The 25,303-nt window shown below is 39.3% G+C and overlaps 1 protein-coding gene across 1 annotated transcript; it reads left to right on the top strand.

The window, feature by feature from the left end:
- Positions 1-15,967: 15,967 nt before the first annotated feature.
- Positions 15,968-19,390, top strand: LOC115988546 (protein SRG1-like). Its single transcript, XM_031112118.1, has 4 exons — positions 15,968-16,363; positions 16,823-17,070; positions 17,905-18,229; positions 19,002-19,390. Exons 1-4 carry the CDS (start codon positions 16,013-16,015, stop codon positions 19,254-19,256), a joined length of 1,179 nt encoding a protein of 392 aa, XP_030967978.1. The 5' UTR covers positions 15,968-16,012; the 3' UTR covers positions 19,257-19,390.
- The last annotated feature ends 5,913 nt before the right edge of the window (positions 19,391-25,303 follow it).

Genomic DNA, 25,303 nt, shown 5'->3' with positions numbered 1-25,303 from the left:
TCCGGTCAAGCCCTCTTACCATGGCATCAGTGAAAAGTCAAGGCTCTTCCTACAGTAAAGGGAAAGAAATCGCTTCCGACCCTCCCGCCGTATCTGATGTAGGCGAGGAGACAGAACACTCTGAGTCGGAGCAGTCCACTGGGGAAGTGACACAACGTGACCCCGGCAGTGAATGCGCCCCTCTGATCGATCCATGGTACAAAGTCCACCCTCACTTCCCAAGGTCCCTGACGACTATACGCCACCGCCACCAGGTCGCGTGTGGCTTGCCTTTAGCCAGTGGAACCTCGACGTCTCTTGGGCTCCGTTAGCATCCTCCATCCCTGATCTAGCCATTCGCCAAGGCATCTCACTTCCCGTGCCCATCCATTTCGAATTTGGGTCGGGTACTGCCTTGGGTTGGAGAGAATGGGTAGATAATGAGTTAATCTGATGCGGGTTTCATGGGGTTGTTGCAACGAGCCGATGTCTTGAAAGCCATCGTCTCATCTTGCTGCTTGTCAAACTTCCGGGACCTCTACAACCTTTGACACTTGGTCCAACTATGGTGTACCACCACACACACCTTCTTTTTCTCGTGTGGCAAACTCACCATTACCCTTGAAGACGTGGCCAATCAGTTACTTTTGCCTATTCTCGGTGATGCCGATCCTGCCAGTCTGGAATTTTCTCCGAAAGAAGAGGCTATTAAGGCCGAACTAAGGAAGAGGATGGCCGAAAATGCCAAACTATAATACTGGGTTAGTTCTTCTTCTAAGTTCTTTGTAGCTGCCCGCCGCGCGGTTGTTGTTGCATTTTGGCTTTGTAAATTTGTTTTTGGGTCCCACCCTCGCTATGCCATAAAGCCTTTATACTTTCATTTAGCCATCAAAATATCTGCTGGGGTGAGCTTGCCGTTGGCCCCCATATTCTTGGGGCAGCTATATGTCCAATTAGACATCCTGCAGAGTGACGAGAGTCAGGCGGGATCCTATTATATAGTTACTTCTTCCATCCACTGTACTATCCTGCAGTAGTTGTTATTTGAGCGTTGTGCTCAATATTTGACACAGTGTAGACCTGCTCATTTTGCTAGAGATAAGTACCAAACAAGTCCGAAGGTAATCACTGAATTTTGTGGTAGATTTGAGTCTGATTTTTCGCTTGCTTTCAGCTGGTCTGGCTTGAAGCCCATTGGTTATTCTGTTGTTGAGTCTTTTGATGAAGGTGTTGGTTTTTCTTGGAGGGCTTATAGAAATTTGGGTACAAATTATAGATGCATAGATTCTGCCATGGGTTCATTTGTTGATACTGTTGGGACTACTAATCCCTTGGCTGGTTTTGACGAGACGGGGATCACTTATTTGGCGGTCACTAACGCCGGATGGCTACCTTACTTAGCCGATGAAGGCATCAGGTTCACTCACTATCCTACTAACCGAGTAAGAAAACAGTTTGGGTTAGATCAGGATATTCCCGCTGACATTTCCTTCCTTATGGAGTCTCCTACTTTGATTCGCCCTTTTCTGCAGTATACTGCCTTTGAATTCTGGAGGCAGTGTTTCAGTGTAGTTACAGTTCCCGGTTCACTAAAGGAGGGCCTCTGCACTCCTCCCATGCATGGTTATTGGCAAGCGGTGATGACTATATTCGAGAATGAGCTAGTAGGTAGCCGTGGCTTCTCTCTTATTCCCCCTGATGGGCTCAGTATGGTCATCTCGGTTAACCCTCGCTTACTTCTTCCTTCCAATCTGCTTTGGCATATGCCAAAAGACAGAACCGGTCAGCCATCTTCGAATGGGATGCAAAGAAAGAGAGATGATACTGACATGCTGGCGATTATCCTCCCGGTTGGGAGAAAAAGGTTAAAGTGACAAGCATTTCTGCACCAAGTAAGAAAGCTTCTGCCAAGCTTAAATCTGCCAGTAAATCCAAGCCTGCCACTCCACTACCACCTACAGGTGCTTCCCTGGCCAGCAGAACCTGAGGCAACAAAAGGAAGACAACTCCTCATCCCGTGTCTACTGTTGAGCGGAGGGTAAGTTATCTTCTTTTTTTTTTTTTAGAAAATACCTCTTAACTTTCTTGTGGCTAACCTTGTTAATTTCCTCCTCCTCTTTTCTTTTAGTCTAAGCATAAGGAGGACTCGTCAGTTACCCACCCTATTCTACTTGATGAGCCCGAATCTAAGGTACGTCTATTTTCTTCACTTCTCTTTTTTTTTTTTTTCTTTGCATGTGCTCCCTCTGCCACATGTCTTTTGTTTGCCTCATATAGTTAATAGTTCCTTTGGTCTTCATATTAGTATTTATATTCCCCTTCTCTTTTTTTTTTTTTTTTTTTTAGGAGGAGCCCGAACCTCTCTCTGTATATCGCCCTACTGCCGAGGAGATCTCCGCCTCCATGGGTGTACCCATGGAGGGCTTTTTTGATGGGGCCGAAGTGGCATTTGCAACACCCACTCCCTTCACTGCTACACATAAGGTTCCTGCTAAATCTCCCACCCCTTCCACCGAGCCGGTATCCAAAGAAAAGGGTACTCATACCGAAGGGGTTGGTGAGACTACACCTCTATCTGCCGAGACTCCCGCTCCTCCAGAGAAAGCCATTTCTCTTGCTGCCATTCAGACCAAGACCACTTCCTCTATTCTGCCACTTGTTATTTCCACCAGTAACCCCTTTGCGCCTCTCTTCCAGGCTACAAAGGATGGTGCTTCTCTGGTTGTTACTCCTTCCTCCATTCCCGGTTCTACTACACGTGGTCCTGACACAAACTTATCCTCTGAGGGGTCCGATGACATTCTTGAGGATCCTGATGATGCGCCTATCCTGAAAAAGAGGATTTCTGATTCTGACGAAGAGGAAAGTGCTCCACCCAAGCCTGACTTTATGGGTATGTTTCTTCTCTTCTTTTCTGCTAAGTTCACTCCCTTTTTTTTTATATATATGTACTTGTGTTTCATCTATACGCCTATCTCCCTACTTGCAGAGACTTTTGAGGGGCCAGGAGTCACAGCAGGCGTAGGAAGGCCTACTCCTGCCATACCCATAGCACCCATTCCTGCCATACTTTCTACACCTTTTTCAGTTGTACCCACTGTACCTGCTTCTACTGTACCCACTATACCCACAGTACTTGTTTCTGCTGTACCCGCAGTACTTGTTTCTGTTGTACCCGTAGCCCCCATTCCTACTGGCCCCGGTAAGTTTCCTTTCCCCTTTATTTTCTCCTTCATTTTTTCTTTTTGTAAATCTTTTCTTCCCAGACCATGGCTTCTCATTTTGCCTTGTGTTTTTCTTTATAGGTCCGCTTCCCACTGCCCTTTCTCAGTTTGAGGTGGGCAGTAGTTCTGCCGCCATCCCAGACCCTGCGAATGATGCTGCAACTTTCTTTGCCCACTTTGATTAGCCAGAGGTTAATGACCTTGGCATGGCAGACTTCTGGGCTTCTGGTCCTCCTAACGTGGATTTTTATGGTTTTCGAGTTCCCGAGGATTGCGTTTCCCACTTGGTGATGATCTACAGCAGCCATGGCGATTTTATGCAAGAATTTCGTCTTAACCGTTCTACTAGGGAGCATTTCTTAAAGATGTTGGGATGCATGCTGAACGACGTTGAGCACAGCTTTGTTGACACTGTCTCTACCGAGAGGATCCTGCAGTAGAGGGCCGTGATTCAGGAGCTTATCAGCGTGAGTTTTGCTGTGGGGTTTTTCCTAAATCACCTCCATGAGGTTGCCCGAGCCCTTTTTATAAGGAGAGTTCAGCCAGCTGTTGATGCTATAAATGCCCGGATCGAGATTCTGAAGAAAGAGGTGGCAAACTTAGAGGGTCGTCACGAGCACCTTCTTTCTAGCATTGGTAGGCCCAGTCATTTTGGAGACCAAACTCTCATTTCTGAACTCCATTGATGATGATGCAGTTCCTTTCCCCTTTTTTGCTTTCCTTCTTTTATTATGTCATCCAGAACACTTATATGTTTCCTATAGCATTTATTTGGCGTGTGTTTGCCACATTTTGGGTTTGTAATCATGATGCTACACTTTGCTACTACTTTTACTATTGCTATGACATGGTGCAAATACTTCATACTTTTTCATTATATATTCATGAAAGCATGTTACAATTTTTTTTTTCTGTGACATAATCATTTGAAGGAAAGAAAAAAGTAAAGGAAACATAAAAGTTTTTAGCAAGACAAAAGAAAAGGGACAACCACATAACTCTTTTCCCTAGGCGTAATAACATTTCAGCCACTTCCCATTGATGGGATCCATTAAGTCTCTGCCATCCATTTGAGTTAGACGGTAATACCCACTTTGATGTGCTTCCCTTATCACAAGTGGTCCTTCCCACTTTGGTGCAAACTTAGATGGTCCTGCCAGGTCTCGCCTGACATAGTCTGCCACCTTTAGCACAAGTTGTCCTTCTACGAACACTCTTTCCTTGGTCATTTCTGCCATAGGCTTCAGTTATCTTTTGTTTGTATCTGCGACTGCGTTCCTAGGCCTTTTCTCTCTTTTCATCAAGTCCTTCTAGATCTTCGCACCTTTCTGCCACAAAGACTTCTCTCTCCTTTTCTTTTTCTTGCATCTGCATGACTCTCAGGGATGGTGTCATTATTTCTGCCAACCTTACTACCTCAGTTCCATAGACTAAGGAAAAAGGTGAAAAGCCTGTGGCTGACTTTGGTGATTTTCTATAAGCCCAAAGAGCGTCTGGCAGGTGCATCGCCCATCCTCCTATATACTCTTGGCTCATTTTACTGATAATCTTTATGAGAGTTTTATTTGTTGCCTCTACTTGCCCATTCCCTTGAGGGTAATAAGGCAATGACCGGTGGTGCTTGACTTGGTAGAACTCTAGCATCTTCCTTACATCACTGTTGACAAATGGTGTGCCATTGTCACTAATGATCCTATGAGGCACCCCAAATCTTACAATTATATTTTCTTTGATGAAATTTGCCACTGCTCCTCTTGTGGCCTTACGGAGTGGTACTGTCTCTGACCACTTAGTAAAATACTCTGTAGCCACTAATATCCATATGTATCCACGTGATGGTGGGTTAACTGGTCCTACTAAATCTAGCCCCCAAGTGTGGAAAGGCCATGGAGTGACCATGCTATATAAATTCTGCAAATGGGTATTGAAAGTTCAATTAGTGTATAAAACACTATGAACGTTTAGACCCCCAATAGCAAAATTACCAATTCAAACTTTATGACAAACAATAAGTATGCGAAAAATGAACACAAGCTATAAACAGAACTGGTAAACAATCTAAGCCAATTAAAATCACATCCACAGTAGAAAATAAAAGGCAAAGATCAAGGGAAGAGAGATGCAAATACAAGGACAACACACGATGTGTTATCGAAGAGGAAACCGAAGCCCTCGGCATAAAACCTCTCCGCCGCACTCCAAGTGGTAAGTAATCCACTAGAAAATGTAGTTGGGATACATGAACAGCAATAGACCCTCCAAACCTAATCTACCTAGTGTACCTAAACCCTCCAAGCTTCTTGCTCCAACGAGGTTGCGCTGAACCTATTTTTTTTCTAGCTTTCCGGATTCTGCTACTTGACCATAGCACCAACCAATGTGAAATTGGTTCCTTCCTAACTGCTTCCCAAAGCACCAAACAACTCTTTCACAGTAATGGATATGGTGAGAAAAGGTTTTGGTAAAAAGTCTCTCAAGGATTTAATAATGGAGAGGAAGAGAGTTGAGGAATTTGAAGAGTCTCTTAAGTGAAGATTGTGGATGAATCAATCTTGTTTTTCTTTAGGGTTTCTCTCTCAAAATTCTCTCTAGAAGTTCTCTTTCTTTTGTGGGTATAAGGGGTATTTATACTAGGGTGAGAATGGAATGTGAAGAGTCAGGTTTTTCAAAACAAGGCTGGCTTGTGGCTTGACTGAGTCGCAAGTTCCAGCCGCGAGGTAATTGAACGGCCAGTTGTCCTATTTTGTCCTGTAGTGCTCCAGTTAGCATGACGCTTCAACTTTTGGCATGCCTAGCACGTGTGCAGCTTCTGGCAGCTTACAGCCACGAGTCACCTGTGAGATCCAATCACGAGTCCCTGTTTTTCTTGCACACTCTTGAGCATTTCTCCACACTATCCCACTCACTACCCTTACAAGAATCCCACCTAAAAACAGGGTTACTAATTGCTAAAATACAAGCAAATTTGAGACGGAATAAAGCCAACAAGATGGTTGATTAAATTCAACCTTACAGGTATGAATCAAGTTGGCTTGTACTTGACAACTGTGGCACTTTTTTACAAATTCTACCGCATCTCTTTTCATGGTAGGCCAGTAGTAGCCCATCTGCAGCAAGCATCTATAAAGTTTTTTCTTACCCTGGTGTTCACCACATTCCCCTAAATGTACTTCTTTTATCATTTCTTTTGCTTCTTCAGGGCCCAAGCACTTCAAAGGGTCTCCATCATATTCTTTTTTGAAAAGGACCATGTTATGCAAGAAGTAATGTGTTGCCAACCTCTTAAGCTTGTATCTTTCACTGTGCTTTTGTGGCAGGATGTCTTCTGTTAAGTACTGTATGAAAGGGCTTCTCCAGTCCTCGCTGACGAATACAACGTAACTTTCCTCCCTGTCTACCGCAAGCAGCAAATCCCACACTGGGTTTGGACTTGATTTGCATCTTTACCCATACTTGGCCAATAGAAGCCTACTCTTTGAAGTTACAATAAAGGCTGACTTTCCCGCAGGACCCGTAAGTATTGTCGTGTACTTCTTTCAATTTTCTCTGGGCTTCCTCCTACCCCACGCTTCTGGACAAGATCCCACCCGACATCCTAAGGTACAACTCCTCTCTTACCAAGGCGTAATCTTTTAATATTTTTAATTCTATGGCATCTTCTCCCTTTATCAAGACTTCCCTTATGGGGATTCACCAATCCCCTTCGTCCTGTTCCTCCCGAAACTTTTCCTTCAACACCTCAATGATGGATTCTTCCCTTTTGCTGACTTCTATCCCGGTGCTATCCCCTTTGAAAATTATTTGCGACCCTAGTGTGGCTAATGCGTCCGCAAACTGGTTTTTGTTTCTTGAAGCATGCTCTATTTCAAAGGTTGAGAATTTTTCTTCCATCCTCTAGGCCATCGCTTTGTATAGGGCTAGGCTGGGCTCTTTTAAGGAAAAGTTTCCCTTGGCCTGGTAGACGACTAGGTTCGAATCTCCCAATACTCTCAAATGTTTGACTCCCATTTCGAGAGCCGTGGCTATCCCGGTTAGGTAGGCTTCGTATTCTGCCGTGTTGTTTGAACAGGGGAATTCCAGCTTGAACAATAGCGCCACTGCCTTGTCTTTTTCATGATACAAGACTACTCCCACCCCGCCAAACTGAGTAGTAGAAGACCTATCAAACTTCATTACCCATTGTTCTCTGACCTCTTCCGCCATGGCTACTTCCCCTAGAACTCCATCATCTAGCGAGAATTCTTCCTCTCTTGGAAACTGTGCCAATAGATCCGCTATAGCTTGACTTTTCACCGCCTTAGGCATCCCCATTCTCAAGTCGTATTATGACAATTGTAACAACCACTGGGATATTCTGCCGGAGAGGATTGGTTGCTGTAACAAAGCTTTAATGGCATGGGACTTAGTCATCAGCCATACTTCGTAGGCCAAGAAATAATGACGCAACCTCTGCAAAGCATATACAATGGTCAGACATGCTCTCTCTGCTCTTGGGTAACGAGTTTCTGCATCTTTTAAGGTGTGACTGATGTAGTATACTGGCTGCTCGACACCACCTCCATCCTCTTGGGCGATTAGTGCACCAATGGCATACGAGTTGGTGGCCAAGTAAAGTAGCAGTAGTTTTTTATGGATAGGGGCCTGCACCATGGGGAGGTTCATCATTATCTGCTGCAGCCTCTTTAAGTTCGTTTGCTGCGCTTCTCCCCATCAAAACTTTGCCCCTTCTTGAGCAGCTTAGTGAAAGCAGAAGTGATCGATGCCAACCTAGGAATGAATCTCCGAATATATAAGACTTTTCCTAAGAAACTTTTTAACTCTTTTATTGTGATCGAAGGTCTCATAGTCGATATGGCCGTGGCTTTGGCCGGGTCCACATCTATCCCCCTGCTGTGAACCAGGAAACCCAAGAATTTCCCAGAGGACACCCCAAATGCGCACTTGAGGGGGTTCATTCTTAGCTTAAAGGCTATGCATCTTTCGAATACCCTTTTCAACACGTAGAAGTGTTCTTCTCTCCTTTTTTATTTAACCACTATATCATCCACATAGTCCTCCAGTTCCTGGTACATCATGTCGTGAAATATGGCCGTCATTGCTCGTTGATAAGTCGCACCTGCATTTTTTAAGAAGGACATCACAATGTAGTAGAAATTGCCCATGGATGTTCTAAAAGCAGTTTTCTCTACATCCTTTGGTGCCATCCTGATCTGATTGTATCCACTGAAACCATCCATGAACGAAAACATGGCGCTTCTTGCCGCAAAATCTATCAGTAAATCCATGTTTGGCAATGGGAACTCGTCCTTTGGACAGGCTTTGCTGAGATTTCTGAAATCTACACAGCATCTTATCTGGTCGTTCTTCTTCTTTACTAGTACTATGTTGGATAGCCAGCAAGGATGTTGAATAGGCTTAATGAATCCTGCTGCTAGCAATTTCTACACTTCTTTGACTATCTGCCCTTCTATTTCTGTGTGAAATATCCTGGCAAGCTGGGCCACCGGCTTAGCCTCTAGGTCTACATTTAATGTATGTGCAACTAGCCCAAGGTCTAATCCTGGCATTTCACTGTAGTCCCAAACGAAAACGTCTTTGAACTCTTTCAACAACAGTATCAGTTCTGACTTCTCTTTTTCTGTTAGACTTGCACTAATTGAGATAGGCCTTGGTTCTTGTGAATTAGACCCTAGGTCAACTTCTTCCAATTCTTCTTTTGCCACAACCTGTGCGTCTTTTTCTGCCACAACTTCCCCATCCTTTTCTCCTTCCTTTCCTAAGCTTTCTTGAGCAACATAACATGCCAAACTCCCGTGTTGCCATTCTTGGGTGAGGCCTGCTTGCATCTCACTTGTGGGCCCCACACTCCTCCATAACTTATACACAATCCTGCCATCAAGGTCTTGGACCCTAATGCGCTTGGGTGTGTTATCTGACTTTACGATAGGCGCTTCTTTTCTTTTCTTCTTTCACTCTAGTAGCTCCCTTAGATCGGCTTCTGGGTCACCTTGGACATCTTCCCATCTAGGCACGAAGGTACCTCATGGCTTTGCAACCGAGCTTTCCCCGGATGGAGCCCATTAGTCGTAAAACATGGTTTCCACTAAGTGAGCTTCTGCTTGCTCAAATGGCGAGGGGTTTGCAGCTATACGTATCATCCTGCCATTCAATCTTCCTTTTACACACTGATGATAGGTGGACAGGACCAATCGGTGTTTGTGCAACCAGGGCCTTCCCAAAAGCACATGATAGGATACTTCCATTCTGATCACATGGAAACGAGCTAAAGAAGCTATAGGACCAACTTTCAACCACAACTGAATGTAGCCTGCGGTGTACTCGCCTCTTCCGTCAAACCCTGTTACTTCCATCGAGCATCCTTGGATCTTTCTTTCTGAAATTCCTGCTGCTTGCAAGGTGCTCAACAGAATGAGGTTTATGGAAGCACCTGTATCTACCAAGGCCCTCTTGATTGGGATTTGGTTTATAGATGCTGCCAAATAGAGAGGCCTCCTGTGATCTGGGTGTCCCACCTCCATATCCTCATTACTAAACATGATCTCGATTGATTCTTGTAAGAGAGCTTTGTCTTCTGGCATTTCTGCTGATAAGCACTCTACCCCTACCCCAGAGGTGATACTCACCAAAACCTCTGTGGCTATCTTCCTTTCCTTTGCTGTGAGTCCCAACTGGTCAAACAAATTTTTGAATTTGGCACTCTGCTATAGAGTGGTAATCGCCGTGGCAGGCAAGGCCAAGTTCTCCTCCTCGTCTTCCTCTAGGTCTACGCATATTACCACTACTGCTATACCCTTTCCCTTGTAGTTCAAGAGTGGGTTTCTTTGGACTTCTTGCTGGGTTAACTCCAATGTGCCTTCTTTAATCCTGCAATGCACCAATCTGCGAAGCGCCCAGCATTCTGTGGTGGGATGTTGTACATAGTTGTGCAAGCGGCAGAAGCGAGTATCTCTTCTTTCTTCCTCCGTGGGTTCTCTAGAAACCTGGTTGGGTTTAAAGATTCCGTCCATTATCCATTTGTCTAGCAACACATCTAACTCCTTAGGAATACATGGTATGGGTGGGGGCGTATCATATTCCCTCCCTTCAATTTTCCTTCTCCGCTCTCCAATGGTCACTGCCATAGCTTGCGAGGCGTTTCTTTTGTCTGAACTTGGTTTTACGGACTGGGCCGTCTTACTGGCTTTCTGCAACAGCTGTGCAAACTGAGAAATTTCTAGATTTTTTAGGACAGCTTTGAATTCCCGAATCATGTTAGTCATGCACATTTCTACTAAGGTCCATTCTTTACAGTGGTCATAGCAGTCAAGTGCTATGTCCATGAACCTCTTGATGTATTCCATCAAATCTTCGTCATTCCTTTGTTTGGTTGCTTGCAGAGTTGCAAGCGTTACTGTGTCCTCTTCGTGGAAGTACTTAGTGCAAAATACATCCACCATGTCATCCCAGGTTGGGATTGATCCTGGTTTTAGGCCGATGTACCAGGTGTATGCCCGGTTACACAGTGACTTTGAAAATTCTCGAAGACATAAGTCTTCGTCTGCGGCGTAAGGGCAAGGGTATCAATAAACTTGCTCACGTGCTCAACTGCACTTCCCTTCCTGCCATCGTATTGTGTAAAGGCCCTTAGCTCATACCTCTCAGGGTATGGTTTGCTGAGTACTTTTAGTGGGTAAGGAGGCTTTCATGCGTAAAACCTCTCCTTAGGTGTTCTGGCTCTCTCTTGTTCTAGGAGAGCTGCTACTTCAGCCATAGTAATGAAACACTGTTCTGCGTTCCGTGGGACACCTCCTACTAGTGTCTCTTCTCTGTCTGCCGCATGCTCTGGGACATTCTGGCTTCCTTTCTCCTTCGTCTTGTCTGCTTTTAGTTGATGGATTTCTTCCATCATTTGTTACTGCGAGTGCTGTAGTGATTGCAATACTTCAATAAAAGTACTAACATTGTCCGTGGGAATTCTTGGCTGCGGTTGAGGATCAGCCCCCGTTCTGTTGGCACCTTTTGTTTGATTAGGTTGCTGTTGGTGAGGTGTTGTTGGCCTGGACTCTGCTTGTGAGGGTACAGCACTCATATTTCGTGTCATTCTGGACTTTGGTGGCATTGTTTGCGAGGGGTTCTGTTTTTTCACCCCTATCTGCTTCCTAACTCCCCAGCGGGGTCGCCAATTATAAGGTGGTGGGCTGTGCTAGTGGTGTTGGGCTGCTTCCTGCGGCACTAAACTTAAGTTTTCTGGATAAGGGAGTTGGGACCGGTCCAACTGCAACTCAAGTTGGTCTGGTTTGTGCGCAAACTAGGCCAGGTCTGCCAAGAACGTGCTTACGGCAGGCAGAACTGTTTCAGGTAAGTTATGGCAGACAAACAAAATAATAATAAAATAAACAAAATATCTGGCCACTTAGTGGGAAATGACCAAACAGCCCTTGAACACAATTACAGCAACAATATTAATCATTTTACGGAAGGGAAAGAATAGAACAGAAGTTAACAAGTATTAATATGTATGGGTTAATCAAAATGTTAGGAAAATCAACTAAAGTCCGGTCCGCAGGAGCAAAGCTAGAGAAGAAAGAACGTTCCTTCTCAACGCAGTTAATCTATCAGGAAAAAGTCCTGCCGTAGAGATTAACTGCCCTAAGGGAAACGGGCCTAAGTGGTGTTTTGCATAGAGGCTCCTTGAGGTTTTCACAGAGAGCAGGATTTCATGAGGGAGAGAGGGAATTAATCTACCGGTGCATACCTGTCGTTCTAATTCTCACTTTGTCTTTCTTTCTAGTTGTTTTCTTTCTTTCTTTCCCACTCGTTTCTTTTCTGTTTCTCAATTTCTCTTTTCAAGTTCCTATTTCTTAGTCAAAGTTCCCGTCGTTCCTCCCGCCCTCTACTCATAGTAAGACCCTCTTTTTATAGTGTCTGCCATGACCAAATTTTACGGTTTTAGCGCTTAACTCCCTTTGTCTGGTTTGGGTGTACTAGTCGACCATCATTATTCCTTCTGTGTGCCACCCTCACATCACCAGACAAGGAAGAGTATTTTGTTTGCTTGTCTGTCGTGGCACCCTTTCCTGCTACGGTATGGGTTCTTTCTCTCTCCCTATACCTCATGGCATGAACCTAGTGGTTCCAACTCAGCTTGCCTCTTTTGGGTAGTAAGTCATCCCAACAGAACACCTCCCCAAAAGAGCCTGAGCCGAAACCTTCAAAATAGATTTTCCCCTCTCCCCACCACCAAACCATGCCCTTTGAATCTCTGACCCCTGACCTCACCATGCTCTGTATTGGCTGGGTACAGGCTGGTAGTGCCTGGGCCTTGCGCGTGCCTTCCTTCCACATGTGTCCAAAATCTGTCTACTGCCCATTCGTCTACCGTGGTCTGAAGACTTGCTTGTCTAACTTGTCGTCCGTTTTCTTTGACTTTTTATGTTGGCTGCTTTTTGATTTCCCGCTCCTCTTAGGAGCTGGACTTTATTTGATGATAGGCCTTATATTTCTTTGGCCCACTTCTTGATTTCCCTCATTTCCTGCCATATTGTTCTGTTATTCCTGCTGTAATGATTTAATCCTGTTGGGGCTCTTTAGGCCAGCCGTTTACTCTTTCTCTCAGTGGCTTGGTATGTCCACTGGTTTCTTTTCTTACTTATGGGCTCCTGTGTCCCTTTTGTCTTTCTCTTATGCATCCTTGGCCCATTTGCTTTCTTTGGGCTTTCTTGGCCCTTTTGCTAATTCTGCATTCCCATGGGCTTTTACTAACTTCATTGGGCTTCTCCGACCCAATAACTTTATTCTCATCTTTGGGGTTCATGGGCCTGCCATAAACCCCTTACTTTCTTAGTTTGCATTACTTTGAGCTTGCGGCGGCCCTTTCTCACTTTTGTACATCATACACTACCCATGGGATGCTATTTCTCTCTTTCTAGGCTTCTTTAAGCCCACTTGCCTCTTCAATGCCCATTTGTTTATTTCTTGAGACTGTGATCCATTATTCCTGCCACTTGTGCCTAATGGTTTTACTGTCTGCTTGCCAATTCTTTACTACCCTTGTTATTGGGCTTTCCTTCTTTCTAATTGGATTCTCACAAATGGCCCTCAACACTTGGGTATAAAGTTATTTCCTTTCCTTCTAATATCTAATTGGGAACCCTATTTAAAGCTTCCATAATTCACTATTATATGCAGCTAATCATGGATTAATGAAATCTGGTTTGAAATTTTTTTTTTCCAAGCTTGGCTAACTTTAAGAACCTTAAGTGGTTTTAGGACTACAAACTATTTTACAACTGTTTTGTCATAACTTCGTTGTGACAAACTGTAAGTGGTTGTCTATTATTTACACATGGACCTACCATTTCTTTTCAACCAATTATATTCTACCACATCACAGTTGTTGAAAAGAAATTACGAAATAAATTGTGGTCCTAGATTTTTTTTCCCCAATCCCTCTTTCTTTGCTTGGTGTTAATTTCTAGATTTTGACATTTTGTCCTTCTTTCTACTACTGCGTCATAATTTCAAACAACCATACCTTTGATTACTTTATTTTATCTCTCTTTCCATTATTTGATATTTAATAAGCCTAGACGTTGATTAATAAGTTTATCTTCTTCTTTTTTTTTTTTTTCTTTTTTTCTTTTTTTACCTACACATGTCCCCCTTGAGAACGCGTTTGTAATCTTTCTAGGAAAAGGATTTTAGTGAGCCCAAGTACTGTTTCTAGGAAAAGGACTGGCAATAGGAGGATTCTGGCATTTTACCCTTCATTTTTAAAAAAAATTGGCAATATGCCCCTATTTGCAAACTATATAGGAGCGTGCCCCTATTTCGATACTCGATTATCTTAAAATCGAGTTCAATTAAATACTCGATTTGTAGAAAATCGAGTTATGCCCGATCAAACTTAAAAAAATATTAAAAAAAAAAAATTTCCATGGAACTCGAGTTTCAGGAAATCGAGTTCCATGCAAAAAAAAATTTTATAAGTGTAATTTCCCCATATTCAGGGAGCCCTATAGTGGCATTTTTAAGCCCTATAGTGACGTTTTAGATCCTTATAGCGGCGTTTTCCTGCAAAAATTTTTATGAGTGTGATTGGCCCATATTCAGGGTGCCCTATAGTGGCGTTTTTAAGCCTTATAGTGACGTTTTAAGGCCCTGTAGCGGCGTTTTCCTGCAGAAATTTTTTATAAGTCCTGTTCTAGTGCCTACAGTGGCATTTTTAGGCCCTATAGTGACGTTTTATAGCCCTATAGCGGCGTTTTCCTACAAAAATTTTTTATAAGTCCCCATACCAGGTTCAAGGGGCTCTATAGTGGCGTTTTTAAGCCCTATAGTGACGTTTTAAAGTACTATAGCGGCGTTTTTGAACTCGATTTCTCTAAAATCGAGTTCCTTTTTTTTTTTTTTTTTTTTTAGCATAACTCAATTTCCTACGAATCGAGTATTTCATTGAAACTCAATTTTAATGTAATCGAGTATCGAAACAGGGGCATATCCCTATATAGTTTCGAAATAGAGGTATATTGCTAAATTTTTTTAAAATTAAGGGCAAAAGGCTAGAATCTCCCTGGCAATAGTCTATAAGGCTTCCTCATGGTAAACAAATATAGAGAGATTAAGGGTCCGTTTAGATACCGCTGAAAATTGAAAACTGAAAAATACTGTAGCAAAATAATTTTTAAATGTGTAAATAGTACCGTGGAACCCATTTTTAATGAAAAAGTTGCTGAAAAGTGAAATTTGTGGATTCGTGAACAGTACACGATGTGCATTGATTGGCTGAAAAAAGTTTGAAAAGTCAAAATTTGCAGTTACTGTTCATTGAACAGTACATAAACAGTAACCGCAAATCTAAAAAACACGTGAAAAAAAAAAAAAAAAAAAAAAAAAAAGCTGAAAAACGCAAACACGCTGGTTTTCAGCGCAATACAAACGCAGGCTAAATTTTATAAAATTCCAAAACCAGATTTTAAGCTCTAAAGGTGTGATTGCTTAGGAAAGTGGGAGTAGCTGGGATTTATCTTTCTTTATTTCACATTCAAATAATTCAATGTTACAACACCAAAAAGCCATCTACTCCCTCAATATCTATATTCAAAATCCAATATTTTCATTTCCTAAATCCTAAAATATCAAACGAAACTAATGACATGGTCAAAATTCCTGATTTAGAGCAGAATTTCTAAAGACCCTACATGGCCAGTAAAGTTTTTGTCGAGTGTTAAGACCAAATCAAAGGTTGATCAGCAACAAAGTAAGGGGGTTATTTGGTGGGAAAAAACTAATGTTAAGCTGTTTTCATTGCGTACTTCACATCCATTCTACTTCTTTAGCTTTATGAAATGTTTGACCTTAAAGAAAGTGTTTTAACTTTTAAAATTGAAAACGTTAGAAAGACCTAACTTCCATGCTCACATTCTTAAAGAAACATGACCAAAATGACAAATCAAAGCCAAAATTGTCAAGTTACATGACCAATGACCTCTTAACTTATATGCCAACCTCTTTCCCTTGTAAGAAGAGCTAGGAGGGTTGAAATTGTGGATTCAAACCCACTATACTCAACAATAAAAAATTAAAACCTTTAAAGAATTTAGGTGACAAGTTGTTAAATATTGTGGATTCAAATCCACTACAAATTCAAATACGTTGTTAAATATTAAGCTTATTCCAACTGGTTTCAAACAAAATTTAGGTTTAGGTTGTTGAAATTTTTTACTTAGGGGCAAAAGAAATTATATGTAGTGTTTTTTTTGGCCAGGTCAGGGGTTCAATGAACCCCTTGGCTGGCTGTAGCGCCGCCCATGTGGTGGACCTTTTCAACTCTTGGTATAAATTTAAAGTTCACGGTTCTCTGTTCAGGAGCTAAGACTTTAAGCTCTTTCTCTTTGGGTTTTCTTGGAGCTATGGAACCAGAAATAACGACGCTAGGGAGCTCTATCCCAGTTCCTTGTGTTCAAGAGCTAGCAAAGGAGACGACAAGCAGAGTCCCACCACGTTATGTTCGTTTTCCTAATGAGCCTCCCATCATATCTGACACCACTTCTTTACCCCAAGTCCCAGTCATCGACATGCAAAGGTTATTTTCTGCAGAATTTGTGGACACAGAGTTGGAGAAGTTACACTATGCAAGCAAGGAATGGGGTTTCTTCCAGGTTATCCTCTCTCTCTCTCTCTCTCTCTCTCTCTCTCTCTGTGAAAAGAATGTTTAGGAGTGGAAAACTATACCTGTCTTACTGAATCTGAACAAACATGATCAAAATAATCGGTGGTTAAGTGGAGAAAAAAGGAATTAGAGAAAGAGATAAGATATGATTTGATGTAAAACATGACAAAGTGAGAAGAAAACTCTTCCTAACAAAAAAGAGTCGACTTCACTCTGTTTATGATTTCCTATTTTATTTCTTATAGTACGAGACTGTACGACTGTACAAGGATAGTAGATTATACAACTTTTAAAGTTACAAACTTGGTCAGGCCACAAAGAAGAGTAGGCATTCTATATTGTTCGTTAACTTCTGAGTTTATAATTATCTTCTTCTTCTTTTTTCTTTAATATAAAAAATTAGTTTAAATATATTTTATTTTGAATGAAGTCTATTCCTCTTGCGCAGTTAATTAATCATGGGGTGAGCATTTCATTGGTGGAGAAGGTGAAAGTAGGCATTCAAGAACTCTTTAATCTGCCGATGGAAGAGAAGAAGAAGTTATGGCAATTACCAGGAGATCTTGAGGGGTTTGGACAGGCCTTTGTTGTGTCTGAGGAACAAAAGCTTGATTGGGGAGACATGTTCTACGTGGTCACGCGTCCAATCCATTTGAGAAAGCCTCACTTGTTCCCCAAGATCCCACTCCCATTCAAGTCTCTCTCTCTCTCTCTCTCTCTCTCTCTCTCTCTCTCTCTTCACAATGATTGGTACATTTTTTTTTTTTTTTGTTGACTCAATAATTTGTAATTCTTTTATTAATCATTTTCAAGAACTTATTTTTAAAAACAAAACAATTTATATCTCTCTTACAATAATTGGTACTTCCTTTATTTTTTTCTTGACTCAATAATTTGTACTTTTTTTATTAATTGTTTTCATAAACTTATTTTTAAAAACAAAACAATTTATATGGTGTTTAAGATAGCAATCTTAGTTCTTTTCAAGCAAGGTTGTGAGCCAATTTAAATTATGTATATTATAATTTGGCATGTGAAGGAATCAAAACAAAAGGCCAAACTATAGAGAAATGCTGCTAGTGAGCGATAAAGAGAAGACAAAATAATTAAGATAGATGGTGGTGGAATATGTAAAGTCTTTCAGTTGAAAAATGAACATTCACTTGTCACATTCATGATAAATAGGCATGCAGCATTGTCCACTCATAAAAAACTTCTCTGATCCAATTAAAGAGTTTAGCATATCAGCTCAATTTGCACTTTATGGTATTTCCAATAAAGATGTTCAAAGGTTTAAATCCCCTTTCCTCCTACCAAAAAAAAAAAATGTCCCAAATACCAATTCCAAACAACTTATTAGCTAGCTCTTGACAATAATAATAAATAATTAAGAACACTGTTATATATATATATATATATATAAAGAGAGAGAGAGAGAGAGAGAGAGGCAACACTAACTTTTTTTTCTAGTTGGGTTTACTCAAAGTCTAATTTCTATTCTGGTGATTAACCATCTTCCTTCACATGTAGAGATAATTTAGACGCTTACTCAGCAGAGCTTAAAGACCTTGCCATAAAAATATTTGAACTGATGGCAAAAGCTCTAAGAATGGAACATAATGACATGAGGAGCCTATTTGAAGAAGGGTTTCAGGGAATGAGAATGAACTACTATCCTCCATGCCCACAACCTGAGCTTGCGATTGGCCTCAATGCTCACTCAGATTCTGTGGGCTTAACAATCCTCCTCCAAGTCAATGAAATGGAAGGCCTCCAGATAAGGAAAGATGGGAGGTGGATTTCAGTCAAACCTCTCCCTAATGCCTTTATTGTCAACATTGGCGACATTTTGGAGGTAAATACCAATTTTTTGAGTAATTATTCAATGCTCTTTAAATAATATGTTTTCTCCTCTCACATAATTACAAGTGTCACTAATTAATTAAATGATAAGGCCTATATTCATGCTAGCAAAATTGCTTCCAAACTATTGAGTGCTTTTCTAAAGTTTCCATCTTCCTATCCATTTAGCTAAAGAACTAAGGTTCATTCCTTAAAACATAATTAAAGATACATAAACCCACCAAATCCTTTTGCAATATACTCAATTTTAAGGCACTCAAAAGTCAAAGCAAGACCAGATAGAAAAGAAATTCTTAAAAAAAAAATAAAAAAAATAAAAAAAGTTATTCCAAAATTAAACTACAATCTTTACCATTCCATTTCCCATAACTATCTTATATGACAAACTATAACTAGCAATCTATTACTTTCGCATGATCCCACTACTTTTCCTCTACTACTTACAATTGACCACATAAAATAGTTGTGGCAAAAGGTATGTAAAAGTTTTTGCTCCTAGAATATTCTAAAAATTATATCTAAGGACTTGGATTGGATCTCATGTCCAATTGCACTAGACTCATTGAAATAATGACACATATATAATCAACCGTAGACAAATAGGATCATTCAGATGGATCCAGTGCAACTGGACACTAGACCCACTTCTTATCCTATGTTTAATTTTCTTTCTTTTCATTTGGACACCTTATCTAGAATCAAACAAAATCATGAGTTACCAGTCCAAAACTACCATTATTGGTTTTCAATGAATTATTTGGCAGATTGTGACAAATGGAATTTACCGTAGCATCGAGCATCGGGCAACTGTTAACTCAGCAAAGGAGAGGCTCTCTGTGGCCACATTTTACAGCCCAAGCCTAGAAGCAGATATGGGTCCAGCACCAAGCCTTATTACTCCAGAATCTCCAGCATTGTTCAAAAGAATAGGCGTTGCTGATTATTTCAGGGAACTTTTCTCACGCGAACTCGATGGAAAGGCATTCATTGATTCCATGAGGATCCAGAAAGGCACTTAAGACTTGAGAGATACTCTCGAGTTTAAAACCTATATATTGTATGTGCGTGCTACTGGCTTGTATACTTAAACCTGGTTTGATTAAATGCATCCAGATTTGAATAAACGCAATATTCATAAAAAATTGTTTTTTTTTTTTTTTTTTTTTTTTTTTTTATGGGGATGTAGATTGAATGACCTGCAAACTCTTGGGTCAGATTACTAAGAGGGATAACCAATAACTTGCAAAAATCTGAGAAAATCATTCTACAATCTGAGAATTGGACATTAGGAAGGCATGAAAAGTTCGGAACTTCTAGGTGATGTCAATATACCTATATATCAATACTGCTTCACAAAATGCGTGCAAATACTTGAAAACCCAACTACAGTGCTAGTTCACATTCTCTACAGTTTATTTTTTAGACAGTCATGAAAGAAACAAAATATATTCAATTAAATATTGAAAGCAAGCCACTATACGGCAGAAAAGCATGGGGGCATAAGGACACATTCACACATGAAACAACCACCAGGCACTAAAACATACATTTGAAAGAAACAAATACTAGATTTTAATATACGACAATGCCCTCCATTCTCATTGATTATTTCTTTCTCATAAAACTCCTTATGGGGTATAAGGATTAAGGAGGCTACATCTCTTAATCTCATTGCCAAGATTCTTAAATTTCTCAGCATACCACATCACTATCACCTTTAAATATGGTTTCCTCAGACAGACCATTTCAAACCCACTTTAGTCCAGATCACTCACAGCTATAATGATATATCAAGTCAATAAAATGAAGTGGCTATAACTGTGATTAAATAAACTTTCTCAATTAACCATAGATTCTTAGGATAATGAAACTTGAAAGATATTCCTCTGCCAGGAGGAATGGTTCAAATTGCCAGCTAATATAAAAATGCACCCAGCAACAATACAAAATTCATAAAACCTAAAGAAAAAAGAAAAAAAAATACGGAATATATGATAAAGCTCAAAACAAAGGAAACTTAGCCAATAAATTATTGTACATTGAATATTAATTATGTCTTTTGTCACAGAAAACACCACAAGCAAAGAATCTAACTAAACTGCCACAGCTTAACATTTCTCCCCAAATCAACTCAACCGATTTCAAAACAAAAATTTGGCATATTCTGCCATATTTCCATAGTAACCCCATTATCAACTTTGTCAACTGAAAATTCTTCACCTACTCGAGCATAATATAACTCACACACCAAGAGAGAGAGAGAGAGAGACCAACATATCACTAAGTAATTTACTCAAAAACAAACAGATTAAAAATAGAAGTTGCAGCATAAAATCTACTATTTTTAAAATAGAAAAAAAAAATGTACAGAAATTGTTAAATATGTTACATATATCGCTATGCTATGCGGACCAATGGCTTCATTCCCTATTCATGACCTGAAGTATATTAATCCCTAAATTCCAACAATACCTTTAAGTGATAAATTTGTCATATGTTATGTTGGAACCGAGAAAAACCCTTACAGCAGGCATCAGAGTAATCTCTGAACCTAAAATTCACACAACAAAAATAATTGTCAGGAAAAGCCTTAAAATAAGTAGCATATTAAAGGTAACTATATCAGGATTTACAGTATGTCATTAATGGAAAGAACAAGAATGACAAAAGAAGAAACGAACCTCTACACTATTTACACCACCAAAAAATAAAATTAGTTAATATCAGATGAAATGATTTGAGGTTGAAGTTGCAATTTTTCTACTGCAGTGGTCATAAATGGAACAAGTCTCGTGATGACATGCACATGAAGGTATGCATGCGATATTGGACCACTTTCTGGTTTATTGTGATACAAGTATGCAATATTGGACAACTTTCTGGTTTATTGTGACACTTTTCTCTTTTTTTTTTGAGTAAAGGTTTATTGTGATACAAGTACGCAATATTGGAACACTTGCTGATTTAATGTGATATGCTGTAACCACTATATTAGTTTTCTTGCCATTTTCACATCCTATTTATCAGAGGAAAAGTAAAACATGTTGTTCAATGGATTGTGATCCTTCATAATAGAAAGCTTCACTCCATGCACCTTAAAAATACACTAAAAGATCTCAAAAAAAGTGGGTTGACCAAACTAAATGGCCCTTAATAGTTTAATAACACTCTCCCACAATCTAACAACAGGCTATAATTTTTCAAATCTTCTTTTATAAGAGGTTATAATTTAGCAAAGTTTCAAGCTAAATGGAGATGTTCAACATGTTTAGGATACTAGACTACATATTAACAAGGTGATTCAAGAGTTGGTGCTGGCATCAAGTGCAAGAGTTCCTATCCTTAAACACTTTAAGACTCAAGGCCAAGTTGTCTCCAACCAAGGGAGAATGATCCAAGGAATGTGAAGACAATTTTATTTTAGTTTAGTTTATTTAATTTTTAGAGGCAAGTGTATCTTTTCCTATTGGTCTATTGGATTTTATTTTAAGTCATATATTCTAATTTGGTTATTTGTATCTTATTTTATTCAATAATTAGGCTTTGGCTCCAATCTAATAGGGTTAGGATTTAGTCCTAGTAGTCTTTATAGGTGTACAACTGTACTCCTAACACAAGTTTATGATGAATAAATTTCTATTGGAATTTTTCCAATGACTTGGTGTTGATTTCTAGATTTTTTATCCTACTTGGTGTAGATTCCAAGCAACCCTAGGCACCAATTCCTAAGTTCATTTTTATTTTTTTGTTCTTATTAATTCTTAATTCCCTCTTGGAAGGAAGTTATGATGTTTGGTGGTAGTTTACTAAACCATACTCTAGCTGGACCTTTCAAGGTTGTAGGAAAGGCTCTGCGCATAATTTCATCCAAAGCACCTTGAAAATGCATGGTTTTTTTTAATGTAGCAATGAGATCACAAGGGTAACGCATCCCGTCATACGAATCCAGGGTGGGCATTTTGAACTTGGAAGGCAATGGATGACAGCGATGGACGCAACAAAGGGGGAATCTGTCATGTGGACGAGATCATCCACATGGTTCACTCTTCTCATGGAATCCTTCATTTCTTCCATAGCTCTCTTCATCTGGTCCATTTCTCTCTCCAAATGCAGTACCCTTCAAGTGACAGTGCCCCTGGACTAGTCCCCTTCAACATTGTTCTCAACACCTTCACATCCTGAGTTTTGGTCTCATTCTCCACCATGTTGCTAACGTTACATGTTAACTTCTCTAGTTAACTCTTGGTTTTGTTGTGTCAATTTTGCCATTGCTGCCACCATGGACTGTAACTATTGCTGGACAGTTATGAGGGGTGGTGGTGTGTGATTTGGGTGACTGAAGGTGTTTCCACTCTCTTGGTGTCCTAGACTAGTGGCCATTGACCTGGTCCAAACCATGCAGCCTTTTTGTCTTGGAAAATAGAAAAGTTGATAGAAACTCTCTTTTTCCCACTGACGGCCCCAACTGATGAAGCACGAAAATCAGTAGGCTAAAATACTTCGAACTCTGGTAATGGCTATGAATCTTGACAAGAAAGAAAGAACTGTCAAAGGTGACTGGTGTGACCCGACCAAGGACCCTCCAACGGTTAAGTTAATTTTCTCTCTAGGACACAAGAAAAGAAAATGGTGAATGGGCTGGACTTACCTTGGGTGAATTGAATTTACTCCTTTTATAGACAGTGAGACGTTGGTCTACTTGTTTGGATCCATTACCATCGTGGGTATTGTTGGCGGTTGATAAAAAAAAAAGGGTTATATGGAGTGTTGTGTGTGGAATTCCTTCCATGTACCATGCAATGTGTCGTATTCTCTATTATGTGAACATAATGGAGAATCATCCACAAAACTCACCAAGTATAATTTGGTCATCCATGTACTAGTCATCCATAGATCATCTCGTTTATAGAAGACTACATTATATAATCTAGTAATTAATGGACAAGTACCATCGGATGAGTTGATGTAATTTTGTCTGTGCTTTGGACGACGACACAAGGACGAGTAACACTAAGTGTTAATCCCCATGAGAACTAATTTAATAAATAGTAATATATTTCATAATCATATTTTCGTAAATGTAATGTATAATTTATGTCATACCAAAATTAAAACAATACAATTTTTCTCAGGAATTCAAAAGGTTGAAAAAAATATTAATTTTTTAATAAAAATTATTTATAACATTTTGTGTATCATTAAAAAGTAACTAAAATTTGGAAATTATTTTTTTGTTTAAAAAAAAAATTCAAACCCAATTTTTTCTACCATACAATCAAAAACACCAAGAAATGTATAAAAAAATTTATAATATTCAACAAAACTACAATTCAAATAAAAAAGAAAGGGAAAAATAAAACTCACATCCAAGTCAAACTCATTCTCCTGAATATGTAAAACATTTGAAATGTGATGTGATCAAGCCAAATATTCAATGCATAATCAAATTCATAAATTTTAACCTATGATACATAATGATTGTAATCAAAACAAATATTGTGTTTATACTGTTATAATCTAATCTAACATCTAATCCAACATGCGAAAAATAAATAGATAAATAAATCATTTTAAACTCGAAATTGAATTTGTTTTCTTAAAAATCTCAAAAAATACACTAATGAGATAAGGAAGATGAGCTATACAAATTATTTGTGAATGCTTAAAAACAATTACTCACGTATCTAAAAACATCATATAATAAAAATATAACAATTTGGTGCTAATTTGTTAAACAATATATTTACAAATAGTGAAAGGAAGCTGCACAAAAACCATCTTCTTCAACTGCACTAACTGTTATTCATCATATTGTCCAAACTATTTTGTTGTTTTCCAAATAAATTAAAACCTAACAATAACACAAAATATGGACATATTATAATATAATTTTTCCTCAAATCTGATCAACAACATTAAAAGTATTTAGTGTTGCAAATAAAGATTAAAAAAAAAAAAAAAATACTTGCATCAAGGAACACATATGAGTTATTCAATAATAAGACAATGGGTGTACAAATTAACTTCATAAAAAATCCAACAAAAAAATGAAGAAAAAAAAATGAGAGAGAGAGGACCTTTTTGTGTGGGAAAATAAAATATGCATAAAATGGGAGAGAGTAACAAATTTATAGTAAGAAGATGAGAATAAGAAGACACAAAATAAAGGAAGATAAATAGGCAAATTATATATAAAGTTAAAACTGTCTAAAAGGAATATGTATAGACAATACTTAGTTATAACATTAAAATTAAAGTAGATAAATATGTAAAGTTAAAACCGCCTAAGATGAATTTGTAAAAATCCAATGTATTTATATATTTAATAATGTCAAAAAATTTTAAAATAAAAATGAAAAAAAAATAATGATGTGGCAATGACGTGGAGGATGAGGTGGCTTAACAGGAGCGTAGTAACAATAAATACTACGCTTTAACTTTTAGATATATATATAGATTAATTTAGGTCTGATTTTTGCTGGCAATCAAACTAAGCAAAATTTCATGGTTCTAAATATAAGATAAAAATAATCTAATCACATGGTTAGATTTTAATCAAATTTAGTGCCTGTTTGTTTCAGCTTTCCCAACCTAAAAAGCCCATTTGATTAGGTATAAAAAGCAACTTTTTAGAAAAAGTTGCGTTTTGGGTTTGTGAAGAGAACACGCATTCGCAGAATGGAGCTCTGAGGAGCATTTTACAAAAGCTCTTGCGCGTTGATGAATTTATCCGTTGGGTTATTGGTTCAATTACCAAATTGCCCTCACTTTTACTTAAAACTCTAACTTTACCCTTTTCTCTTCTCCCTCATATTCTTACTCCTCTTTTACAGACCAACACCAGTCAAGAAAGTATCAACCAAATGCAAACACAACACCACCTAACTATCATCGATCTACCACCACAACCCATTTCAACATTTGATAATCCAAACACAAAATCAACAAAATCAAACCAAAAATAACTCAAAATCAACACAAAACAACTTAAAATCAACTCAAACCCCATTGGAAAACTCATCCCAAACCCAACTCAAAATCAAATCCAAAATCCACAGAAAATCAA

Source organism: Quercus lobata, chromosome 5, assembly GCF_001633185.2.
Source record: "Quercus lobata isolate SW786 chromosome 5, ValleyOak3.0 Primary Assembly, whole genome shotgun sequence".
Taxonomy (NCBI): domain Eukaryota; kingdom Viridiplantae; phylum Streptophyta; class Magnoliopsida; order Fagales; family Fagaceae; genus Quercus; species Quercus lobata.
The sequence above is the reverse complement of the archived record's forward strand: the minus strand, read 5'-3'. Positions and strand labels throughout refer to the sequence as shown.

Excerpts from the sequence above, each read along its gene's own strand:
- LOC115988546 (XM_031112118.1), top strand. The coding sequence starts at position 16,013 with ATGTGGTGGACCTTTTCAACTCTTGGTATAAATTTAAAGTTCACGGTT. Across the intron at positions 17,071-17,904 it reads AAGATCCCACTCCCATTCAA|AGATAATTTAGACGCTTACT; the intron begins GTCTCTCTCTCT and ends CTTCACATGTAG. Across the intron at positions 18,230-19,001 it reads ACATTGGCGACATTTTGGAG|ATTGTGACAAATGGAATTTA; the intron begins GTAAATACCAAT and ends ATTATTTGGCAG.